The following is a 21476-nucleotide window of genomic DNA, read 5'->3' as shown; positions in this document are numbered from 1 at the left end:
AGTGAGGTGAGATTACACTACTGTACTCCAGCCTAGGTGACAAAGCAAGACTCTGTCTCAAAAAAAGAAAAAAAAAAAAATTCTTTGTAGCTTTGAACCTTGCTTTTTGCTCCAAGATGTCTTTTATATACTACACACTCAGTTTTAAGGCAAACAGGGAACAAGGCTCAGTCAACAGTAAACTGCCTTCAGTATCAAAGAAGTACTCAGGTTTCTGCAAATTGTGTCTATGAGAGTTGTAAGGTCCTTGCTGTCTTTGTAGAAATGTATATCGTGACAAAAACATGTATTATGATGATAGTGGAAAATGAATCTCTGTACCCCGCTTCCCTGCCAGGGCCAGTTAGTGTTGCTTGTGCAAACGCTGCAATTCTACCTCTACTTTAAATCATTCTATTTCAATGGCTCTAAGAAGTCCAAAATGATTTAATTCAGCATTTGGCTCTGCACCACATGATAACATTATTTCTGATGGTAACAAGAAAGAGGACTACTCAGGAAAGCAAATAAAGCCCAACATCAAGGTGCCAACATTCTGAATACATTTATTCATGTTTGTATTTGTGGATGGAAAATTTTTTCCATGCTACAAAGTTTTGTTAAAAACAAGTTGCTACAAATCAATAAATAACTGCTATAACTATTATCTATTGTAACAGAATAATAAATAGAAAATAAACAGATGCAACTACTTTGCTATATACAAGACTTTTTCCTGTTATAAAACTAATAAAAGTGCTGCCGCTTTTCTTTCTTTGAGTATTTTCCCTTGAGATACAATATTTTTATTGCACGTTGCTTTGTGCTTGTCTTACCAGTTTCAGGTTCGTAGCACATCAAAGAATTACAAACATTTCCATTTAGAACAATGATCCTACTAATCAGGTGCTTATTTTCTGCCATGTGTTCATTTACAGATTACAAACATAAAAGAAGCAAAGTACAAAAATTAATGCATATGTGTGTGTGTGTGCACGCGCACGTGCTCAAGGCTGGGAATACAGACTGGTATGAAAGGCTTTTAACTAGTTGTGCATCAAAATCATACACAATGGCCATTAAAAACTCACTTAGCTATCAGCATGTAAATCATTGGGTTGGTTATTCAAAGATCAGACAAACAGAATTCCCCGATACTGTTTCCATTTGGGTTTTCCAGCTCGTATGGTTCCAGCTGACGATACTCAAAAGTCACACGATTTATGTGTTTTCCACTGGAGACCATGCGCACCACAGTGTTGTCACAGCCAACTTTCATTTGGGCTATAATGGATGGAAAAGATAAAAGTTTCCCAGCAGGTTAGAAACCACACAGTCATCATTTAAACGATGGGATCACTTAAACACAATGAAAGCAAGGAGACATATCTTCCTCTCAGGTACTCAAACTACGCATCTACTATCAGTTGAAATGTTTTTGTTTCATTTTTATTATAACTTGTAATTAGTTACAGAATAGTGTAATTGAATTCAGTCTTTCTACTCATGTGCAAGAACACTATTAGAAAAATAAAACTAGCTGGAAAGAGGAAAGATGTTTCCTCGGCCTTTTTTGCCTGCAAAGCCTGAGTGGTAAAGGCAGGCAAAGAAAATCAGTCTGGCGTGTGCACAGTTGCTTGGGTTCCGGGTTCGCAGTGGAAACAGTACTGCCCTCTAAGCACAGGTCGGAAATTTGCCGTGGCAATTTTTGGTTGTCACCAGATCTAGGGTTGCAAGGGGCATTTAGTGGGGGCTAGAGGATAGAACGTACTGCGGGACATTTATGTAGACCAAAAAAAAAAAAAAAAAAAAAATGACCTGTTTATCATTTTCTGAATTTAAACAAAAACTCTGTTTTATACATAAACAAAAAGATCATTTGCATGGTATAGATATACACTGCACATACTAGTTTTTGTTCTATTATCCACTTACAACTTTTCTCTGATTTTTTCTGTACCACTTATATGAAATGGCTTCTGATATCCTTGCTTCTCTTAACTCCAATCTTATTCGGCCGGGCACGGTGGCTCATGCCTGTAATCCCAGCACTTTGGGAGGCCGAGGTGGGGAGATCAGGAGGTCAGGAGTTTGAGACCAGGCTGGCCAACATAGTGAAACCCCGTCTCTACTAAAAATACAAAAATTAGCCGGGCATGGTGGTGTGCGCCTGTAGTCCCAGCTACTCAGGAGGCTGAGGCAGGAGAATTGCTTGAACCTGGGAGGTGGAGGTCATGGTGGGCCGAGATCACACCACTGTACCCCAGCCTGGGGAACAGAGTGAGACTCCATCTCAAACAGACAAAAATCCAGTCTTATTCATTATTTGTATAAGATCTGACAACTTTTATATCTCTTCTGTATGGGTTATATACTGAAACTCATATTATTTTCATTAAGAATTCCTTTCCTTTTATTTATGCAGCCTCAAGCTGGTTCCTGAGGCAAGATTTATCTGCCAACAACAATTGTTTCTGCTGTTTTAGTTTTCTCAATCTTCCTTTTCCTCACTTTGTCTCTATAAGGTGTTTTCAAATTTTAAGAAATGCTATCATTGTCCTTGTGTAATGGGTACCACTCAAACACGTACCTGGATTTAAATAAAGTAAACAGTTCAACAGAGTTATTGAGATAAAAGACAATTTGATGACGTAATAAATAAAAGCCCTGTAATTATTTTAATATAAGTACCAGGGAGTCTAGTTAAGCTTCTACCAGGAGGTCCAAATTTATTTCTCTTTTCCTTTCTTTTCTTTTTCAATTTCTTTTTTTTTTTTTTTTTTTTTTTGGCAGGGTCTTGCTCTGTCATCCAGGCTGGAGTGCAATGGTGCCATCTTGGCTGACTGCAACCTCTGCCTCCCAGGTTCAAGCGATTATTCTGCCTCAGCCTCCCCAGTAGCCAGGATTACAGTTGTGTGCCACCACACCGGGCTAATTTTTGAATTTGAGTAGAGACGAGGTTTCACCATGTTAGCCAGGCTGGTCTCGAACTCCCGACCTCGAGTGATCTGCCTGCTTCAGCCTCCCAAAGTGTTAGGATTACAGGTATGAGCCACCACACCCAGCCAAATTTATTTTTCATTAAACAATTTGGAGGCCATTCTTTTTCTGATCTTACTCTGGACTTTAATCTTTATAACATGTCCTATTTTCTTTACTTGAGTATTATTTATTATTTTGAACTAATTCCTAACAAAATCCAATGTAAAGGGCAGGGTCCCTAATAGTTCAACACTGAACAACTCGGGAGGGGCTCATGGAAACATGATAAAGAAAGAAAAGAATTAAGGCAGCAGAACAGGGTCTGGAAGCAGGAAACTTAAGGTAATTCGTGCTGAATCAAGGAAAACCACCAAGGCCTGGTGGCAGGGAAACTGAGACCAATTCGTGCTGACTCCCCAAAGCTGGAGCAAAAGGAAAACACCTGGGTCTGGGGGCCGAGAACCTAAGGCCAATTAATGCAAACTTCCTAAAGCTGAACCAAAAGGAAAAACTGCATCTCCCCCAAGCCCGAGTAGTGAAGGATCAAAGGCTAGTCTCCCTACAACTCTCCCCTTCCACCACATCTCGCAAGGAAAGGGAGAGTGCCTTGGACTGGCCGTGGGCCAAGCATGGGCTATCTCTTCATCTGCATAGGGTGCCAATTCACCTCAGCCTTTAGCCACAAACCAAATCCTTCATCCAGAAAAGGGGTAATTCATAACAACCTCAAAAGGCCAGGCGTAGTAGCTGATGCCTGTAATCCCAGCACTTTGGGAGGCTGAGGCGGGCAGATCACCTGAGGTCAGGAGTTCGAGACCAGCCTGACCAACGTGGAGAAACCCCATCTCTACTAAAAATACAAAATTAGCCAGGCGTAGTGGCACACGCCTGTAATTCCAGCTACTTGGGAGGCCAAGGCAGGAGAATCGCTTGAACCCAAGAAACAGAGGTTGCAGTGAGCTGAGATCGCACCATTGCACTCCAGCCTGGGCAACAAGAGCGAAACTCCGTCTCAAAACAAAAGAAAGGAGTACTTGAAACCCAGAAAACTTTTGTAACTGGGCCCTTGAGCCACTTGCTAGGGTCCACTCCCACCCTGTGGAGTGCTTTGTCCCTTTAATAAATCCCTGCTTTGGCTACTTCATTCCTGTGTTTCATTCCTTTGTTACTTGGTGCGTTCTGTACAATTCTTTGTTCAAAACACCAAGAACCTGGACAACTTACAATCAAGGCCCTCCTTCCAGTAATGGAATAAAGTCTGAAATGAACCAAACAGTGATATGATTAAAGCCTTAAAATGTCTTAAAAGTGGTTTCAGTTACCTAGGTAATATAGGGAAAAGTGGTTTTCCAGCTTTAGAATCACCTTTTTTGCCAATTCAAGTTATATCACTCAAGCAGAAAAATTACTTTGGCTTCAATTAGCTAAATTTAAAGGCCTGATTGTTTTTTAATCCTTGTCTTACCGTTTAACCCAGCTGAGGTATATCTCCTCAAAGGTGCTCTCCAATCATGAGCAGGGAAGTAATTCAATACCTCAGATCGTTCACCCAAAAGGCTAGAGAGGCCGAATGCACTGACAGTTTAAACCAGGGCTCAAGTGTCAATTAGCATTAGAGAATCCTCTAGTTTTCAGCAAAGTGGGATTTGAGAAATCTTTTGCCTTTACCTTGCTTGGAAAGCTTGCTTTGAGCCCACTCCTGCCTTAAATCTCATCTGAAACTTTTAGAATACAGTATATCTGGGGGAGGGTAGACTGCATATCAGGCTTTAGTGCTGACTTTTGTATAATCCAGCCTCTGATATCCTCGGGAGATTGGTTCCAAGATGCTCCCCATCCCATAGATACCAAAATCCACAGATGTTCAAGTCCCTTATGTAAATGGCTACCTTTTACCTTTACCTATTTCCATGCAAACTACACACATCCTCCCATATACTTTAAATCATCTGTAGATTACCTATAATACCTAATACAATGTAAAAGCAATGTAAATAGTTGTTATACTCTATTTTTTTTTTTTGTGGTTGTTTTTTCCTGATTATTTCCTTTTTTATTTTATGGAGGTATGGTCTGTTGACCAGGCTGGTCTCAAACTGTTGGGTTCAAGCAATCCTCCTGCCTCAAACTCCCAAAGTTCAGGAATTACACTGAAATTTTTTTTTTTTTTTTTAAGACAGAATCTCTCTCTGTTACCCAGGCTGGAGCGCAGTGGCACAATCTCAGCTCACTGTAAGCACTACTGCCCTGGTTCAAGCAATTCTGCTGCTTCAGCCTCCTAAGTAACTGAGACTACAGGTGTGCACCACCATGCCTGGCTAATTTTTTTGTATTTTTAGTAGAGATAGGGTTTCACCATATTGGCCATGCTGGTCTCGAACTCCTGACCTCAGGTAATCCGCCCGCTTTGGCCTCCCAAAGTGCTGTGATTACAGGCGTGAGACACTGCACCCTGCCTACATTGAGTATTTTCTATTTGCAATTGGTTGAATCCATGTATGGGGAACCCACAGTTAAGGAGAGCTGACTCGATGTTAATTCTATTTTAGAAATGTTTTGTCCATCATCAACTCAGAGACAGAAAATACTGGTGGTGTGGCCTGGTTTTAATTATTACAGGTAACAGCTGATCAAGAGGACTGTCTGCTTTGCAGCATCATTGCCTAGCTGGTTAATGATCTGCTGTGACAGGAGAGGGAGGAGGCTACAGTCAGAATTAACCGAGATTAGAGACTGCCGTTCTTCTGTTTTGTCGCTTTAATGATAATCTAGGGCTCCTGTGTCGAAGTAAAGCTGTGGGAGTGACCTTTACAGTAATGTTTGATGACTCCTCTGCCCGCCTCCCCCAGACTTCATTGAGTTGTTTGGTCATGAGGTCATGAAGTCCCATCCATCCTCACCTGACATGAGCATAATAAAGTGAAAATCCTCACTTGTCTCTGACATAGATCTGGTTCTATCTGGCATATGCTGTGCCAAATAAACCAGTCTTCTATTACTGGTGACCACTTTTAGATTTCAGAATTTACCTCTGTGTTACACTGGCCTTTGAGAGGCTAGTTTAGCCGTTAAGAAGTTATAGACTTTTAGCAGTTCTAAGAATTTCTAATAAAGCTTATCACTTTGTTGTTTATTTACTGTGAGTAACACACACACATACATACACATATATAAAAAACAGTTACTTCATTATTATCCTATCACTAATTGATGATACATCTACTATTTGAACCATAAGTGTTTCAGTTAGTAGATAAACTCTTTAGTCTCTAGAAAATGAAAGCAGGGACCCCCAAGAAAATGGAAAGAAAGCAGATTTTAAAAACTTTGTCATTTTCATAGTTTTACTTAAGGCCAACCTTTATCGCTTCATAGGTTTCTCTCCCAATGTCAGATATTTTGGTAAAGATACTGATGTTATACATAACCTCAAATCCTCATACTGGCTCAGTGTGAAAAATTGAAGATTTTTTTGGTGAAACTCACCTTCCAATGTAGAAAATATTGGGGGATAGATTTTTTTTTTAATCTTGATAAGCACATACATAATAATCAAAGAAATACCTCACCCGGGCCATGAAAGGGGTAGCAGAGATCAGCTAAAGGTATCATCTTGGAAGGGTCCAATCCAGTTCCTCCCAGCAGCTCCACAAAGTCTCCTATTCCCTCACAACCTGCTGAGGATTTCTAAGGGAATAAAGCAGCAGAGAAAGCACATTTAAACCAATTACAGAAGTCAAACCATTTGACCAACAGCGGGTCCATGAATTCACTCAATCAGCCCTCAACATCCTGGCAATACCGTTTAATTTAACATCTGGGACTCCGGAAATTAAAAGACGTTTAAAAGAGAAAAAATCATAAAAATTGCTTTTCTAAATCAGTTGAGTAATCATTTTTTTTAGAAATGTGTGTACATGTTTTTTTCATGTTTTTTTAAGCTCAAGGACTGGAATGATAAAATGGAAATCTGTAAACGCCATATAAGATGTACGGAAATTGAACCAAAAAAATACTTTACTTTTCAAATCATTTGGACATACATACTGAATCACTCGAATTTCTTAATGCACGCAGTCACAGTTAAGTGAAGTCAAATACCTACATTTTATAAATAGGGCTTTCACATCTGTTTTTCCTTCACCTCATCTCTTCTTCTTTGTAAAGGAACTTTGTGTGCTATTGGAACACATCATTTCTACCAATAAAAATTTTGATTAATTATGAGTATATTAAAGAAATAATAAAACCCTGATTTGGGGCTCAAGTTAGCTACAGTTACCATGATCTTTCTCCTTTCAACTAAAATAAATTTATTTCAAGCTACTCAAAAGAATTCATTCTAAAGCTTTGTGTGGTCCACGATGATCACCTTCTCCTGCTTCCCTTCATTTTTTTTTTTTAATTTTGTAGAGATGGGTCCTTGATATGTTGCCCAGGCCAGTCTTGAACTCCTAACCTCAAGGGATCCTCCTGCCTCGGACTCCCAAAATACTGGGATTACAGGCACGAGCCACCTCACTCAGTCTTTTCATCTTTTCCATACTGTCTTGTCCACAGCAATCCCCCTGCCTTACTTTCCAACACAAACAAAGCAACCACTCTCAGTCCCAAAAGTACTTTGAGCCCCCATCTCCTATGATCAGGGCAGTCTCACAAGTATGCCACCTGTGCAGCCACATAAATTCAGTGACTAGAAGGGCTCTATGCTTGGTTTAATGCTCTGCTGCAATCTAATAAAATTGTAATAAGGGCTCTCACATTTTCATTTGTACTGATCCCCACAATTTTGCCTGTGATCCTCTTCTTCATTGAAGTGTGCTCATTAAGAGATCTAGTGGTATATGACAAGGTGCTCAGTACTTAACTAGATAAACCTTAACACATAGGAACCAAAATCTAAAATAGAGAACTTAAAACACACACATACACACATAAGCACACACATTCAGGCATTTAGAAGGGCATTGACAGGCATGGTGGCTCATGCCTGTAATTCCAGCACTTTGGGAGGCCAAGGCAGGTGGATCATTTGAGGTCAGGAGTTCGAGACCAGCCTGGCCAACATGGTGAAACCCCATCTCTACTGAAAATACAAAAATTAGCCAAGTGCGGTGGCACACCTGTAGTCCCAGCTACTCAAGAAGCTGAGGTAGGAGGATCAGTTGAACCTGGGAGGCAGAGGTTGCAGCGAGCCAAGATCACGTGCCACTGCACTCCAACGTGGGCGACAGAGTGAGACTCTGTCTCAGAAAAAAAAAAAAAGAAGAAGGGCATTGAAATACAACTGGAACTAAACAGCAAATTGGAAAATAACATAATGGCAAATGCTTCACTAATGAGCAGGGGTAGGTGGGGATATCTATTTTTAAAGGGCCTATCTACTATGTGCTGGGTTTGATGCTTAGAGGCTTTATATATAATTGCATCAAATGATGAAATAGAGGTTTAATTAGCCCCACTGTATACAGGGCTTCATGTTCTTGTACTGAGAGTGGAATAAGCAATTTATCAGTAAAGGAAAAAAACCTTAATTGCCTTTCCCTTGAGTAGAGGACGTCCAGAAGGAACATCTCTTAAGACTAAATTTTCCACTTAGTTTTATAGGTTCCAAAATTCAGCAGGTGCTGTTACAGGGAAAAAGGAACACTCAGGAGAGAGAAGTGGGAAATAAAGAAGCTAGAAAGAAATAGAAACTAAAGTGAGGGGGACAAAACAAAGAAACAAGAAAGTTAGGTGCACTTATTCTTTGCTGTTCAACGATTTTTCTCCCTTCTTTGCAAACCTCTCAGCTTTTCTTACAATGTTAGGAACTGAGTTATGTGGGGACCTCTGAAGTGCAGTTCCTCAACAGTGATTCCCTCAATTTCTTTGTTGAGGTTCTAAGCCACTACTATCTTTTGCCTAGCCCACAATGACGTACCAAAAAAGTACTTGGCCAGGAGCAGTGGCTCATGCCTGTAATCCCAGCACTTTGGGAGGCCGAGGTGGGCGGATCACAAGGTCAGGAGTTCGAGACCAGCCTGGCCGATATGGTGAAACCCTGTCTCTACTAAAAATACAAAAAAAAAAAAAAAAAAAAAAAAAAACTATCCAGTTGTGGTGACTCATGCTTGTAATCCCAGCTACTCGGGAGACTGAGGCAGAAGAATTGCTTGAACCTGGGAGGTGAAGGTTGCAATTAGTCGAGATTGCACCTCTGCACTCCAGCCTGGGTGACAGAGCAAGACTCCATCTCAAAAAAAAAATTAAAAAAAGAAGTACTTATATTCCTTGTACCAAATGTAAGATCCTCACACCAACTCAATGTGCAAAATTGAAGGATTTTTGGTTTTGGTTTTGTTTATTTTGGTGGAACTCATCTTCCAATACATAGAAATCTGGGAGGTTTAAGAAAATAATCTTGATAGATACATTAGTAATAACTAAAGAAACATCTCACCAGGGCCATGGAAAGGGTGGCATGGCCCGACAGCCCATTCATTGCATGGAAGGCACAGTGACATTTTAGACAGCGTACATCAGATCATGTTGCTTTCCTCCCTGAACCTCTTCAGTGGTTTACCACTGCACTTAAAATAAACTTAAGCTCCCTAATGTGGCCTGCAGGGCTCACCACACTCTGGCCCTGCCCATCTCCCTGAAGCTGTCTTATGCCAATCCTCCTCTTCCTTCCATTTCTGGAATCCAGCAAGCCCATTCCTGCCTCTGAGCCTCTGCACTGTTCCCCCTGCTCCCTGTTCTCACAGCTGCTGGCTCCTTCTGATCTATCACTCAGGTCTCACTTCTCAAAAGGTTTCTTTCCTGACCACTTTATCACAAGTAGCCCCCTGCCTCTCCATCCACCCCCATGCTCCCAGTCACTGTCTACCACACTATTCTGCTGCATTTTCTGTATAGCACTTACCACCATTTGAAATACATGGCAGTTTTGCCTGTCTCATCCCACTTGAATGCACAGTCCCTGTGAGCAGGACCTGTCTTGTTTATTGCTAATTTCCAGCATCTACAATAGTGCCTGGCACATGCTAAGCACTCAAAAAATATTTTGTGAAGAAGCAGATGACTAAAACACTGTAGGCTCTAAATTGGGAGGAAACACCAAGATTACCCCGATAGCCCCAATAACTAAAATTCAGATCTCCCAGTCTGTGCTCACACCTTTCATCTTCTATATTTTACATCAAAAATGACATACAAATATCGAGCCAGTAAGACTATTCCAAAGATACCCAAAAGTGTCCTTATCAAAGGACTATTCTTCCACTAAGAAAAAAGCAGGCACTAATCCATGAATTTAGGGCTTAAAGGAAATTGGATATACTCCTTTTTTCAGTCCTAGTTCTATTTATTTGGTTGTCACTAAAATCTGTCTGATTAGGAATTATGACTGCCTTTGATAGCAGCAAATACATGAGTTATCTTAACCTAGTCATGTGAGAAAGTAAAAGGAAATGAGGATGACTCAGAGGGAAAATGCTGCCAGTGCAAGAAAATGCAGTCAAACTCAGCATGAATTTTAAGGTCCATACAGAAGTTTATTCGAAAATAAGTTGATAGGGATTATCCGCTAATATTTTTTAGGCAAAATGTATTGAGTTAAATGTCATGCCAAATACTTTTCAAAGCTTTACCGTATTTTGCAATCTAAAAATCCAATTTTGTATTTTATGCTACAGTTAGCACTCCTTCACAACACAGTTCTGTCAATGAGATACTTCCTTATGTCAAAAGAAAATTCCAATAATCAGAAAAACAGCTGTGTAGATGACTCACACTACGTTCTGCTAGGAGAGAATTTTTATAAAAGAGGCAAGCACAAGAGAGTTCAATTGTAATTATATACCACAACTTTACCAGTTGAAAACATTTCTTACATCACAAGGAAAGTATTCAAGTAGTCAGAAGGGGCACCTGAGTATGCAACTTGCCGCACAACTGAAATAGAAGAGGGGCTTAGTCAAAGCAGCTAGGGCAAACACGTGGGAGATTTAAGAGCTCATCAGAGCGACGTACTACGCCAATTTGCTAGTGTCCAGGTTTGCCCTGTATGATTGCTTCTGCTCTGATTAAAGCTCTGGCCTTATCAAATGGTTAGGAAACAAGTAAACAACTCACCTTTAACTGAAGACCATTTACGTGTCCCAGGGTGAGATCAGATATTTTGATCACCACAGGATAAATTATGGAGAAGCTGCAGTTTCGATGCTGGTGTGGAACGACCAGGGTAAACTTTCCATTTGGAGTCTGAGAAATGACATTGCAGGCTTTGTAGAAACGAAAAAAAAAAAAAACGAAAATTCATGTTTCCATTACTTGGTTTGCTGGGTTTTTATAGACATTTATTGTATCTTATTCTAGGACTCCTGTTCATGATCTAGGGCCTTCTGCCCAGGAAGAGAGCATATATACCACAAAAAGAATTTGGAGACAGAAAGGATTTGGGGAACAAAAACCATCAGTGACACATGGATATTGTCAGGAGGCCCTGGGCTGTGAGGGGGCTTCTAATGTTAATCTTAGGGGGTTACCTTGTTTATAACAATCAAAAGACATAATTCAGCACCCAAACAAACACTAGCTAGTATTAGTTCTAGGAGCACTTGAGTTAACTAGAGTTCAGCTTAAAGCTAGGAATGTGGAAAAATCAAGGCTTAATGGTGAGTCCAAAACTCAAACTCTGTTTTCAAATAATAAAGTAAATAATTAATTTTAAGTATTTTCTTTTTCATTCTTATTTCTTTTCCTTTTTAAAAAAATTTTTAATTTTTAATTAAAACTTTTTATCTTTATTTTAAGACTTGGGGCCTAGGATGCAGCTCAGCAGCTTCACCATGGCCCCGGGCTTATTTTGAGTATTTTTCTTTTCTTTTCTTTTTTTTTCTAAGGCCGAATCTTGCTCTGTCACCCTGGCTAGAATGCAGGGGCGTGATCTCAGCTCACTGCAACCTCCGCCTCCCGGGTTCAAGTGATTCTCTTGCCTCGGCCTCCTGTGTAGCTGGGATTACAGACATGTGCCACAACATCCGGGTAATTTTTGTATTTTTAGTAGAGACGGGGTTTCACCACGTTGGCCAGGCTGGTCTCGAACTCCTGACCTCAAGTGATCCACCTGCCTCGGCCTCCCAAAGTGTGGGATTACAGGAGTGAGCCCCCACGCCAGGCCTATTTTAAGTATTTTTCTAATAGTGAGAAAATAGGCTGAGAAAAAAAATGAAAGACAGTAGTCTTAAGGCTGATAAATATTTGCTGCATGTTAAGTGATAAGTTAACTAAAAGGTGCATTTTTAATATTTATTTTACTCCCAAGAACTTCTACAATTTTTTGTTTTATATCTCAAATCTAAATTTACAATACATTGGCCGGGAGTGGTGGCTCATGCCTGTAATCCCAGCACTTTGGGAGGCTGAGGCGGGTGGATCACGAGGTCAGGAGTTCATGACCAGCCTGGCCAAGATGGTGAAACCCCATCTCTACTAAAAACACAAAAATTAGCCGGGCGTGGTGATGGGCGCCTGTAATCCCAGCTACTCGGGAGGCTGAGGCAGAGAATTACTTGAACCCGGGAGGCAGAGGTTGCAGTGAGTCGAGATCGCACCACTGCACTCCAGCTTGGGTGACAGAGCAAGACTCCACCTCAAATAAATAAATAAATAAATAAATCTACAATACATTAATTAGTCTAGATATGAAACTAGAAGCATCAGAATTTGTACTTTTTTTTCTGATTACCGGATGAATCAACATTGATCAGAACAGATCAGAAACACCTCTTGCCTCCTTTTCATATTTTTAATTATACTTACTTTCAAAAAGAACTGAAATTCCTTGATGGTTCTAAGAAGTTTCTTTTTTTAATATACTTTTTAAAAAGTTTTAATACAGACAGCGTCTCACTTTGTGGGCTAGCCTGATCTTGAACTCCTGGGCTCAAGTGATCCTCCTGCCTTGGCCTGTAATCCTGCTAGGATTACAGGCATAAGCCACTACTGGCCCAGGAGGTTTCTGATTTCTAACTAAACAAAATATAGGGGAAACTCTTTATTTTGTCTTCTAGAATTATTCTATTGCAGTCCTCAGGAACAGTCTTTTTGGGGGGGCTGTTTCAAAAATTCTTTTTTTTTTCAGAACTAGAAATCAAAAGATCAGTAGTACGTTATTCTTTGGCAGATTAGGCCCCATCTTTCAGCCACACGAAATGTTAATATTAATTCTATTGTATGCAAAAATGAGCGATATGTGTTCCTTTTCTAATTTTTTAAACAGATTTTTTTCTTAATGGGGAAAAAAACAATTAGCAGATGAGTAAACTCATTTTTTTTTTTTTTTGAGACGGAGTCTCACTTTGTCGCCCAGGCTTGAATGTAGTGGCATGATATCAGCTCATTGCAAGCTCTGCCTTCTGGGTTCACACCATTCTCCTGCCTGAGCTTCCCGAGTAGCTGGGACTACAGGCGCCCATCACCACACCCGGCTAATTTTTTGTATTTTTAGTAGAGACGGGGTTTCACTGTGTTAGCCAGGATGGTCTCGATCTCCTGACCTCATGATCCACCTGCCTCGGCCTCCCAAAGTGCTGGGATTACAGGCGTGAGCCACCACCTAAGTAAACTCATTTTTATAAAGATAATATGCTTTAGGCCGGGGCTGTTCAGTTGTGTAGCATAAGCTGCATGTGTGTCCATCAGAAACGAACTAAATTAGAGTGGTGGGCTCAGAATCAGAAGGTAACATTGAGATGCTGTAATCCAACCCTCTGGTCAGGGCATGATATCTGTCTACCACATTCAGGCACAGGCTGAAAGACATGGAGACTTTCAAGCCTGTGCCTGAATATCTCTAAGCCTGCAACTTTATATCTGATCCCTCAAGCTTATCCTGGATTAGTGAAATGCCTTGGAAGATTAAAGCTTATCACTAAATGCATCGTAGAACCTGAGGAGCTCAGAGCAAGACTTTGGAGAAAAGAGTGAATTGTACTCACCATAAATTAGTATACTACCTAACCTGGGAAATAAATTTAAAACTGTGGTTTGATATTCATAATAAAGAATAGAAACTATCCTTTAGGTCATTTCTAATTACAAAAAAATTTCCATTCAAATCATTCCTCAGTTCAAATTTCTTTAAGTCTGTGCAATGATACTACTTTCAAAAAGCAGTCTGACTCCCAAGTTCTGCCTTTTGACTGAGAACACTTACGAAAGAGGTTGGGGTCTGTCTTTATGGTTAATGTGAATCCATTTCCTGGTTCACGGACTCGGAAGAAGATCATGGCCACATTCTGGGAAGATCTGATGCTCCTCCTGCTAAGACCAGTCTCACAGAAATCTATGTACCGCTCAGCTGTGGGGAGAGGATGATCCTGGGAACTGGGGAACTTCTCCCCCTTGAGAATCCAACCATCAAATACCTTTGAAAAAAAATACAGACATAGATGCTATCATTTCCATCAGCTCCTGAAGTCTGAAGAGAGTTGAAAAGGGGGAAAAAGTCATCCACCAATGGGCCTTTAGTCATAAGTGAGAATTGACAGTGCACACTCTGCCTGCTTGCTTTTCATTTGTATATATTGGACTGTGAGGGTTGTTTGCAAGTAATAGTATTAATTAATTTTTATAAGCCTTAAAGCTTCCAAAGTAAGTAAACTTCCTTATACTTTATCATTTCAACCACTTTGGTAAATAAAACCACAGCCAATGTACATTTTTACCTTGGTCATATTTTCTACCTGTCACCTTCAGAAGAATCCCACAAAAGCATGATTTGGGTTTCGTGCAGCTTCTCTCTTTCCTCTAGTCATGAAATGTGAACAAAATATCTTGAAAATAGATAGCAAAATAAAAAACTGGAGCAGCAACTTTACCTGCTAATGGCTATATACACCCATTTTTCTCATTTTTTTTTTATATCATCACATATTATTTTAAAATGTCAAGAACTGCTTCAACAGCCAGGCAATGATGGCTGGTATACTACCTGGGACATTTTTCCTTCACTTGTTAAAGTTTACAGTTGAACAAAGGGTCAGAGTCTATTGACTTGACCCTCAAAATCACCACAGGTCTCCAGTTTAATGAGTCCAATCTAGTCCATATTAGCAAAATTACCAACAACCCAGCTACAAATTATTTCTAACGCATGTGACAGGTTCCAAAATAATCCTACTTTGGAGATGTTAATCATGATTATTTTAATTGGACAGTAGAGCTCCATCAGCCATCCCACTCTGCCCTGTTATACTTATGGAGTCTGACGACTGGAATCATGGAGGCAGTGAGCTTGGGGGTCTTGTCCTCCCCTCCCACCTATCTCCATCTAGATGCCCCCTCAGCAGCCAGTCCCCTCCTGCTCCAAAATCGGGTCACCGGCGCACTGAAGACAGCCTCTGTGCGCCGAGCGTGGACCAGCAGGAGCGAGGCGGGATCAGATGTGAGACGTGTGGGGCGGGCCTTCTAACCAAGACGGCCCGCTTGGTGGACCGCAGCGCTCGAGCTTGTTGGTTTTTAATCATATTTCATCGGCCCCGGATTGCGTCGCAGCGTTCTGCGCTGCGAGTTCAAGTCTAGAAGTTCCCCGGGCCTCGAAAGCGCCTAGAAGGGAATGTGAACCATGGCAGCGTCCAGAGGCACCGACCGGAGCCCTACTGGATGTGTGTGGCACGAGGTCTTCGGGTAAGGGCGAGATTCTCGCCGTGTGGGGGTCCTCGAGCGCGCCTCTCCCACTCGGGCACCAGCGAAGTGTCTAAGAATTGCCACCGGCTACCCACGCTCGGCAGCCCCACGCTGGTTGCAATGCCCCAGCCCTTTCCAACCCTCCCGTGCCGCCTCCCAACCCCCTCCCCCGGCTAGGCTGGCGGGCCGTGGGCGCCTCACCTTCAGGAAGTCGCCGCCCTGACAGTCGATGGAGACCTGGTCGTAGTGGATGGTGATGAACTCCTCGGGCTCGCCGATGAAGAAGGCGGCGCAGTGCAGCTGCGGCCGGTCGGCGGTGAAGGTGAACTGGCCCTGGAGGCTCAGCATGTCCAGGCACCCTGGGGGAGGAGGGCACGGGGCAATAAGTCCCAGGCTGCAGCCGCCTCGGCGCCAGCCTCCGGCGGCCCCTCTCCGCGCGCCCCATTCCCGGGCTCTGTAGCGCCCGGCGCTCCGACTTCCAGCCTCGGCTGCGCTGGGTTCCCGCGCCCGCGGCGCGCCACCTCCTTCCCCTCTTGGAGCGCCTCCGCGGACCGATCCTTAGCGAGGGGGCCGCGCCCCTGGCGGTTCCGGCCAGCCCCTTACCCGAGATGCCCGCGAGCCCCCTGCCCTCCGCACAGAGTCCCAGCTTCCCCGCGTCCCGGGCGCCCGCGAGCCGGGCAGCCTCGACTCACGCAGAGCGCGGCGGTACGGCTGCTCCCCAGCCAGCTCCCGCTTCAGGTTGGCGCTGAAGAGCAGGAAAGGATCATAGTCCGCCGCTTCCCGCAGCTGGCAAGGAACATGGGTCAGTCCGGAAAAGTTCAAGGGCTGGGGATAAAAAAGGGGGCCAGGAGCGGGGCACCCTCCCTGCCACTCAGCATAGCAAATAAAGAGAGAGGGGTAATATTTTCCCGTGTCGGGAGAAGATGGGAAGGTCTTAGACCCTCTCCATCAGGCCGGGGCATCCCCAGCGGCCAGAGGCAGGCAGGCAGTCTGGGATGCTCAGGGGCAAGGAGGGAGAACAGGATAGGGGAAACCAGGGGCAAGAGAGCATCCAGCAGAGAGGGAAGAAACAGCGAACCCCAAAAGGCTGCTAGCAGAGGCAGCCTGCCTGCTGCCTAGGGCTAACACGCAAGGAAGGTGAGATGGGTCAGTCCAGGGTCGGCTCACCTCTAGGTACCGGCTTTCCCCTCTTAGAGCCGTCAGGAAGATGAGAATGAAGTGACACTGAAGTTTGAAGTTGGGCGACATGCTGGCCTTGCGTCTGCAGCTGCTGTGCTCTGCTCCGGAGGTCCTGGGCTTTCCTTCCCACACCCTCGCGCAGACTGAGAGCTAGAAGCTGGTAGGGTCCCTTAGCTGGGTCTCTTTTATAGAGCAGTGGGGAGCGGAGGCTCTCTGCCCCTTAGCTGATCAGAGCTCAGTAACCATGGGTTACCCTGTCTCATTGACAAAGTACGTGGCGATGACGAGGGTCCAGCTCTCAGCCACAAATTTTCAGCGTGGCCCAGCATTATTCACCAAGAATGATTTCAGTCACTACAACTTAGTGCACTAAAGTGTTGGAGAATGAGGCGGAGACAAAGAATAAGGGAGGGCATTTTGTTGACCTGCCAAATGCTACATTATACTTTTCTGTGGGCATTCAGGGAATTTTCCATTTTGCAAATCAAAGTGACAAAGTTACATACATGCATAAAATACCCAAACACATACAGCCTATATTTTGCAGCCTCATCACATAACCTTGGATGAAACCATGCTAGAAATTGTCAAAGAATTTAGTATTCATGCAATTACTCATGCCTCTCAGTAAGAAACTTGAGGCATTTTCAGCTTTAAAGAGAGGTGGAACAGAAGCAAAAGTCTGATTTTGCAGAATATTGGAGTAATGCAATTATAAGCTTTCTTCCTGCCCCTTACTCTTTGCTTTATCCTGGTCCAGTTTCTTACAGGCATTTCTTTCATGGAAAACTAACTCTGGTGTCAGTGGACTTCTGGATTTTAGCTGAGCTCTGTCACTTGACCTGAATGTTTACATGATGTACACACTCCTAGACCAGGTAGCTGTAGCCATGACCTTTGCATCCATCTGAACCACTGGGAGATGAGATTAAATCATTCCATTTCATGCATTCAAATACCTGGATTACTTTAACACTCTGGTAGAAAGAACTGCCAGGAAGCTTTATTGTAACTGCTCACCAGCAAATTTACAGGGCTAAAAAGATGACTTAGGGATCCAGAGATAAGTATAAGCTTATCTCTGCTTATCAGGAGAGAAGAGAATTTCTTCTTTGTGTCCAAAATTGTGGGAAACATGAGGACGCTCCACTATTGGCTTTCTTACCCCTTTCCAGTCTCTGCACCAAGCATTGTTATTACAATTATTACAAATAGACCATAATACAGAGTTATAAAGGAAGGAATGGCTGTGTTTTCCATTTTAAAATACTCAAACAGTGATTATCCTGGCAGTGTCAGAACTTGAATATTTTCACATCAGGACAATTCTGAGGTCTGGAGAGGTGTTCTTTTTGTTAGTTTAATCAGGAGGCCTTTCTGCCACAGCCCAACTGTGTAAGCAGTTCTCAGACCATAGACAGTGAGAGGGAAAAGAGTACCTAAAGCTCATGGACACTGACCATCATGTCCTTCTCATCCCAAGGGCTGTTTAGATGCCTGAATTTTAAAAAGGTTATAAAGAAACCTGAGAAGAATCAAAGAGGAGGAAAACAAACAAGTTAACCCAAACTTGCTGGCCTCAAACATGCCAGGCCATCTTCAGGTCTATCTCCCACCCTTTTTGTGCCTAGAGGGAGCCTCAGGCCCATTCACCAGGCATGCCACAGGCCCTCTTCTCTTTCCCATTGATGTAGCCACAGTCCTTGGCCTATTCCCAGAATTCAGTCCAGCACCCACCTTGGAGACCTCTGCCTCTTCGGGGGTCTGGCACCTGATGTCACTCCAGCTCAATGTTGCTTTGTTAGCAGCACCAAGGAGACATTCTTCTTCAACCAGCCCCTTTACAAGCATATGCTCATGTGCACATGTGCACACACACATGCACGGACAACACTGATGTTCCCACCCGGCTCTCATGATGCCCCCTCCTCAGGAACCACACACAGCAAGAGCTGGGATGAGTGAGCGCTAACATAGTGACTGATTTTACAAACATCATAACATAGCATCTGATTTTACTTAATCCACAAATTATAGTACAAGATGAACCTCATTCCCACCAAATTCTAGGTGGATAAATTAATGTGTAGTTTTCTCCAGTTTGGTAAATATCTACTAAGCCAGTGGAAACTACCTTTTCTTTAAAAAAAAAAAAAAAATTATGGTAATTTAAAGATGGAAACTACAACCGATGGAGGAAAACTAAGAAGATTAAATTGGAAGACAAGGAGAAGCCAGGTAGCCATTCTCTCTGAGAGGAAGTATTAAAAATAGGTGAGAGAAATGGGAGAGTAATTTGGATTAGGCAGAAGAAAAAGTTTCTGGGCAATAAGTAGGCCTATGTGTGAAGACTAAGGATAAATTATTTTCATGGACTGCTTTGGTCATTCAAACAATTAGCTTAATATTTGAAAGTTGTTTGTTCAAGCAAACTGGATTTTTTAAAAAATATGTTCTGGGTAAACTCAGAGTCCCCAAGTATGCTGATTGGAAATTATCTGTATGTTAACCTCCATTCTTTTCAAATATTTCAGTTTTTCTCCGTATTTTTCCAGATAGCTTCTCCAATGTTGATGTTATACAGTCCCTGATAGGTGTTTTTTGGGTCTTCAACTATTGTTAGGCAGGGCTAATACTTTCTTTTTGTTAGGTAGGATTAAGACATTTTTTCTTTCACAAAGCCCCAGAGCAAATTGTCACCTATGTTAATCCTGAAGGCCAAGGTGGCCACACAATAGCAGATCCATATTCAATGCATGGACATGGGGGCAGGTGCAGAATTTAAAATTGTGCCTAGACTGATGAGACGCACACAGAGAACTTCTGACACTTCATGGCACAGCCTCCACAGGCTGCACTTGACTTTCACAGTCACATTATAGGCCATGTTTTCAGGGTGACCACAAAATCCCTCTGCATTCAAGTTAGAAGTTGTAATATGACCTGTAATAATAAATTTTTTCTTTTATTTATCACATCAACATAGAACATCACTAATCCATGCTTTAGATGAACTTCCTTTTTCCTTTCCTGACTAATGAATTAGCTGGAATGTTAGAAAATGGAACATATTATTGCGTTCTTTAAGAAGTAAAGACTACTGAATAAAACTCATTGTAGTTAACCAACAATAACCACCACCAAATAGTTTTCAGTTGCTTTCAAGATGATTTGTTTGAATGAATTTAGCTATTATTTTTATTTTATTGTGGTAAGAAGAGTTAAAACACAAGATCTACTCTCTTAAAAGATATTTAAGTACACAACACAATATTATCAACTATAGGCACAATGTTGTACAACAGATCTCTGGAACTTATTCATCTTGCATAACTGAAACTTTATACCCATTATTAGTGATTCCCCATTTTACCCTCCTCCCAGTCCCTGCAACTATCATTCTACTGTCTGCTTCTACGAGTCTCACTATTTTAGATACCTCATACAAGTGTAATCGTGCAGTATTTGCCGTTTTGTGGCTGGCATCTTTCACTTAGCATAATGTCCTCAAGGTTCATCCATGCTGTAGTATATAACAAGGATTTCCTCTTTTCTCTGACTGAGTAATATTCCTTTGTATGTATATACCACATTTTCTTTATTCATTCATCAACGTTTACGTTGTTTCCACATCTTAGCTATTGTGAATAGTGGTGCAACGAACATGGGAGTGCAGGTATGTCTTCAACATACTGATTTCAATTCTTTTGGAAAAATATGCAGAAGTGGGCTTGCTGAAACTTTTATTTTTTCTTTTCTTTTTTTTTTTTTTTGAGATGGAGTCTCGCTCTGTTGCCCAGGCTGGAGTGCAGTGGCAGGATCTTGGCTCACTGCAAGCTACACCTCCCGGGTTCACACCATTCTCCTGCCTCAGCCTCCCAAGTAGCTGGGACTACAGGTGCCCAGGCTAATTTTTTTGCATTTTTAGTAGAGACGGGGTTTCACCGTGTTAGCCAGGATGGTCTCGATCTCCTGACCTTGTGATCCGCCCACCTCGGCCTCCCAAAGTGTTGGGATTACAGGCATGAGCCACGGCGCCCAGCCTAAAAACTTTTATTTTAACTTCAGGAGTACATGTACAGGTTTGTCACATAGGTAAATGTGTGTCTGTCATGGAAGTTTGTTGTACAGATTGTTTCGTCACCCAGGTATTAAGCCTAGTACCCATTAGTTATTTTTCCTGATCCTCTCCTTCCTCCCACGCTCCACCTTCCAACAGGCCCTAGTATGTGTTATTTCCCTCTGTGTGTCCATGTGTTTGTTCTCATCATTTAGTTCCCACTTACGAGGACACACAGTATTTGATTTTCTGTTCCTCTTGTCAAGGGGAATGTTAACCTTCTTTCCTTTCATACAATACTCTATTTTAATTTTTTGAGGAAGGTCCATACTGTTTTCCATAATGGCTGTGCTAATTGCCATTCCCTCTAATGGTGGCCAGGGTTTCCTTTTCTCCCTGCCAGCACTTGTCATCTTGTAGCTTTTTGATGATAGCCATCCGAAAAGTTTCGAGGTGATATCTCGTCATGGATTTGATTTGCATTTTTCTTGATCATTGGTGACATTGAGCATCTTTTTATATATCGATTGGCCATTTGTATGTCTTCTTTGGAGAAATGTCTATTCAAGTCCTTAGCCCATTTTTAAAATGACTTATTAGG

The 21476-nt window shown here is 42.2% G+C and overlaps 1 protein-coding gene and 1 pseudogene across 1 annotated transcript; both read right to left on the bottom strand.

The window, feature by feature from the left end:
- Positions 1-519: 519 nt before the first annotated feature.
- CRHBP (corticotropin releasing hormone binding protein) lies at positions 520-17306 on the bottom strand. Its single transcript, XM_025388103.1, has 7 exons — positions 16804-17306; positions 16329-16422; positions 15838-15995; positions 14165-14375; positions 11080-11228; positions 6531-6648; positions 520-1263 (listed from the first exon to the last, which is right to left on the bottom strand). Exons 1-7 carry the CDS (start codon positions 16882-16884, stop codon positions 1106-1108), a joined length of 969 nt encoding a protein of 322 aa, XP_025243888.1. The 5' UTR covers positions 16885-17306; the 3' UTR covers positions 520-1105.
- A 3801-nt stretch (positions 17307-21107) lies between these two features.
- On the bottom strand, positions 21108-21175 carry LOC112627278 (annotated as a pseudogene).
- Between the last annotated feature and the right edge of the window lie 301 nt (positions 21176-21476).

This window comes from Theropithecus gelada, chromosome 6, assembly GCF_003255815.1.
Source record: "Theropithecus gelada isolate Dixy chromosome 6, Tgel_1.0, whole genome shotgun sequence".
NCBI classification, from domain to species: Eukaryota; Metazoa; Chordata; class Mammalia; order Primates; family Cercopithecidae; genus Theropithecus; species Theropithecus gelada.
The sequence above is the reverse complement of the archived record's forward strand: the minus strand, read 5'-3'. Positions and strand labels throughout refer to the sequence as shown.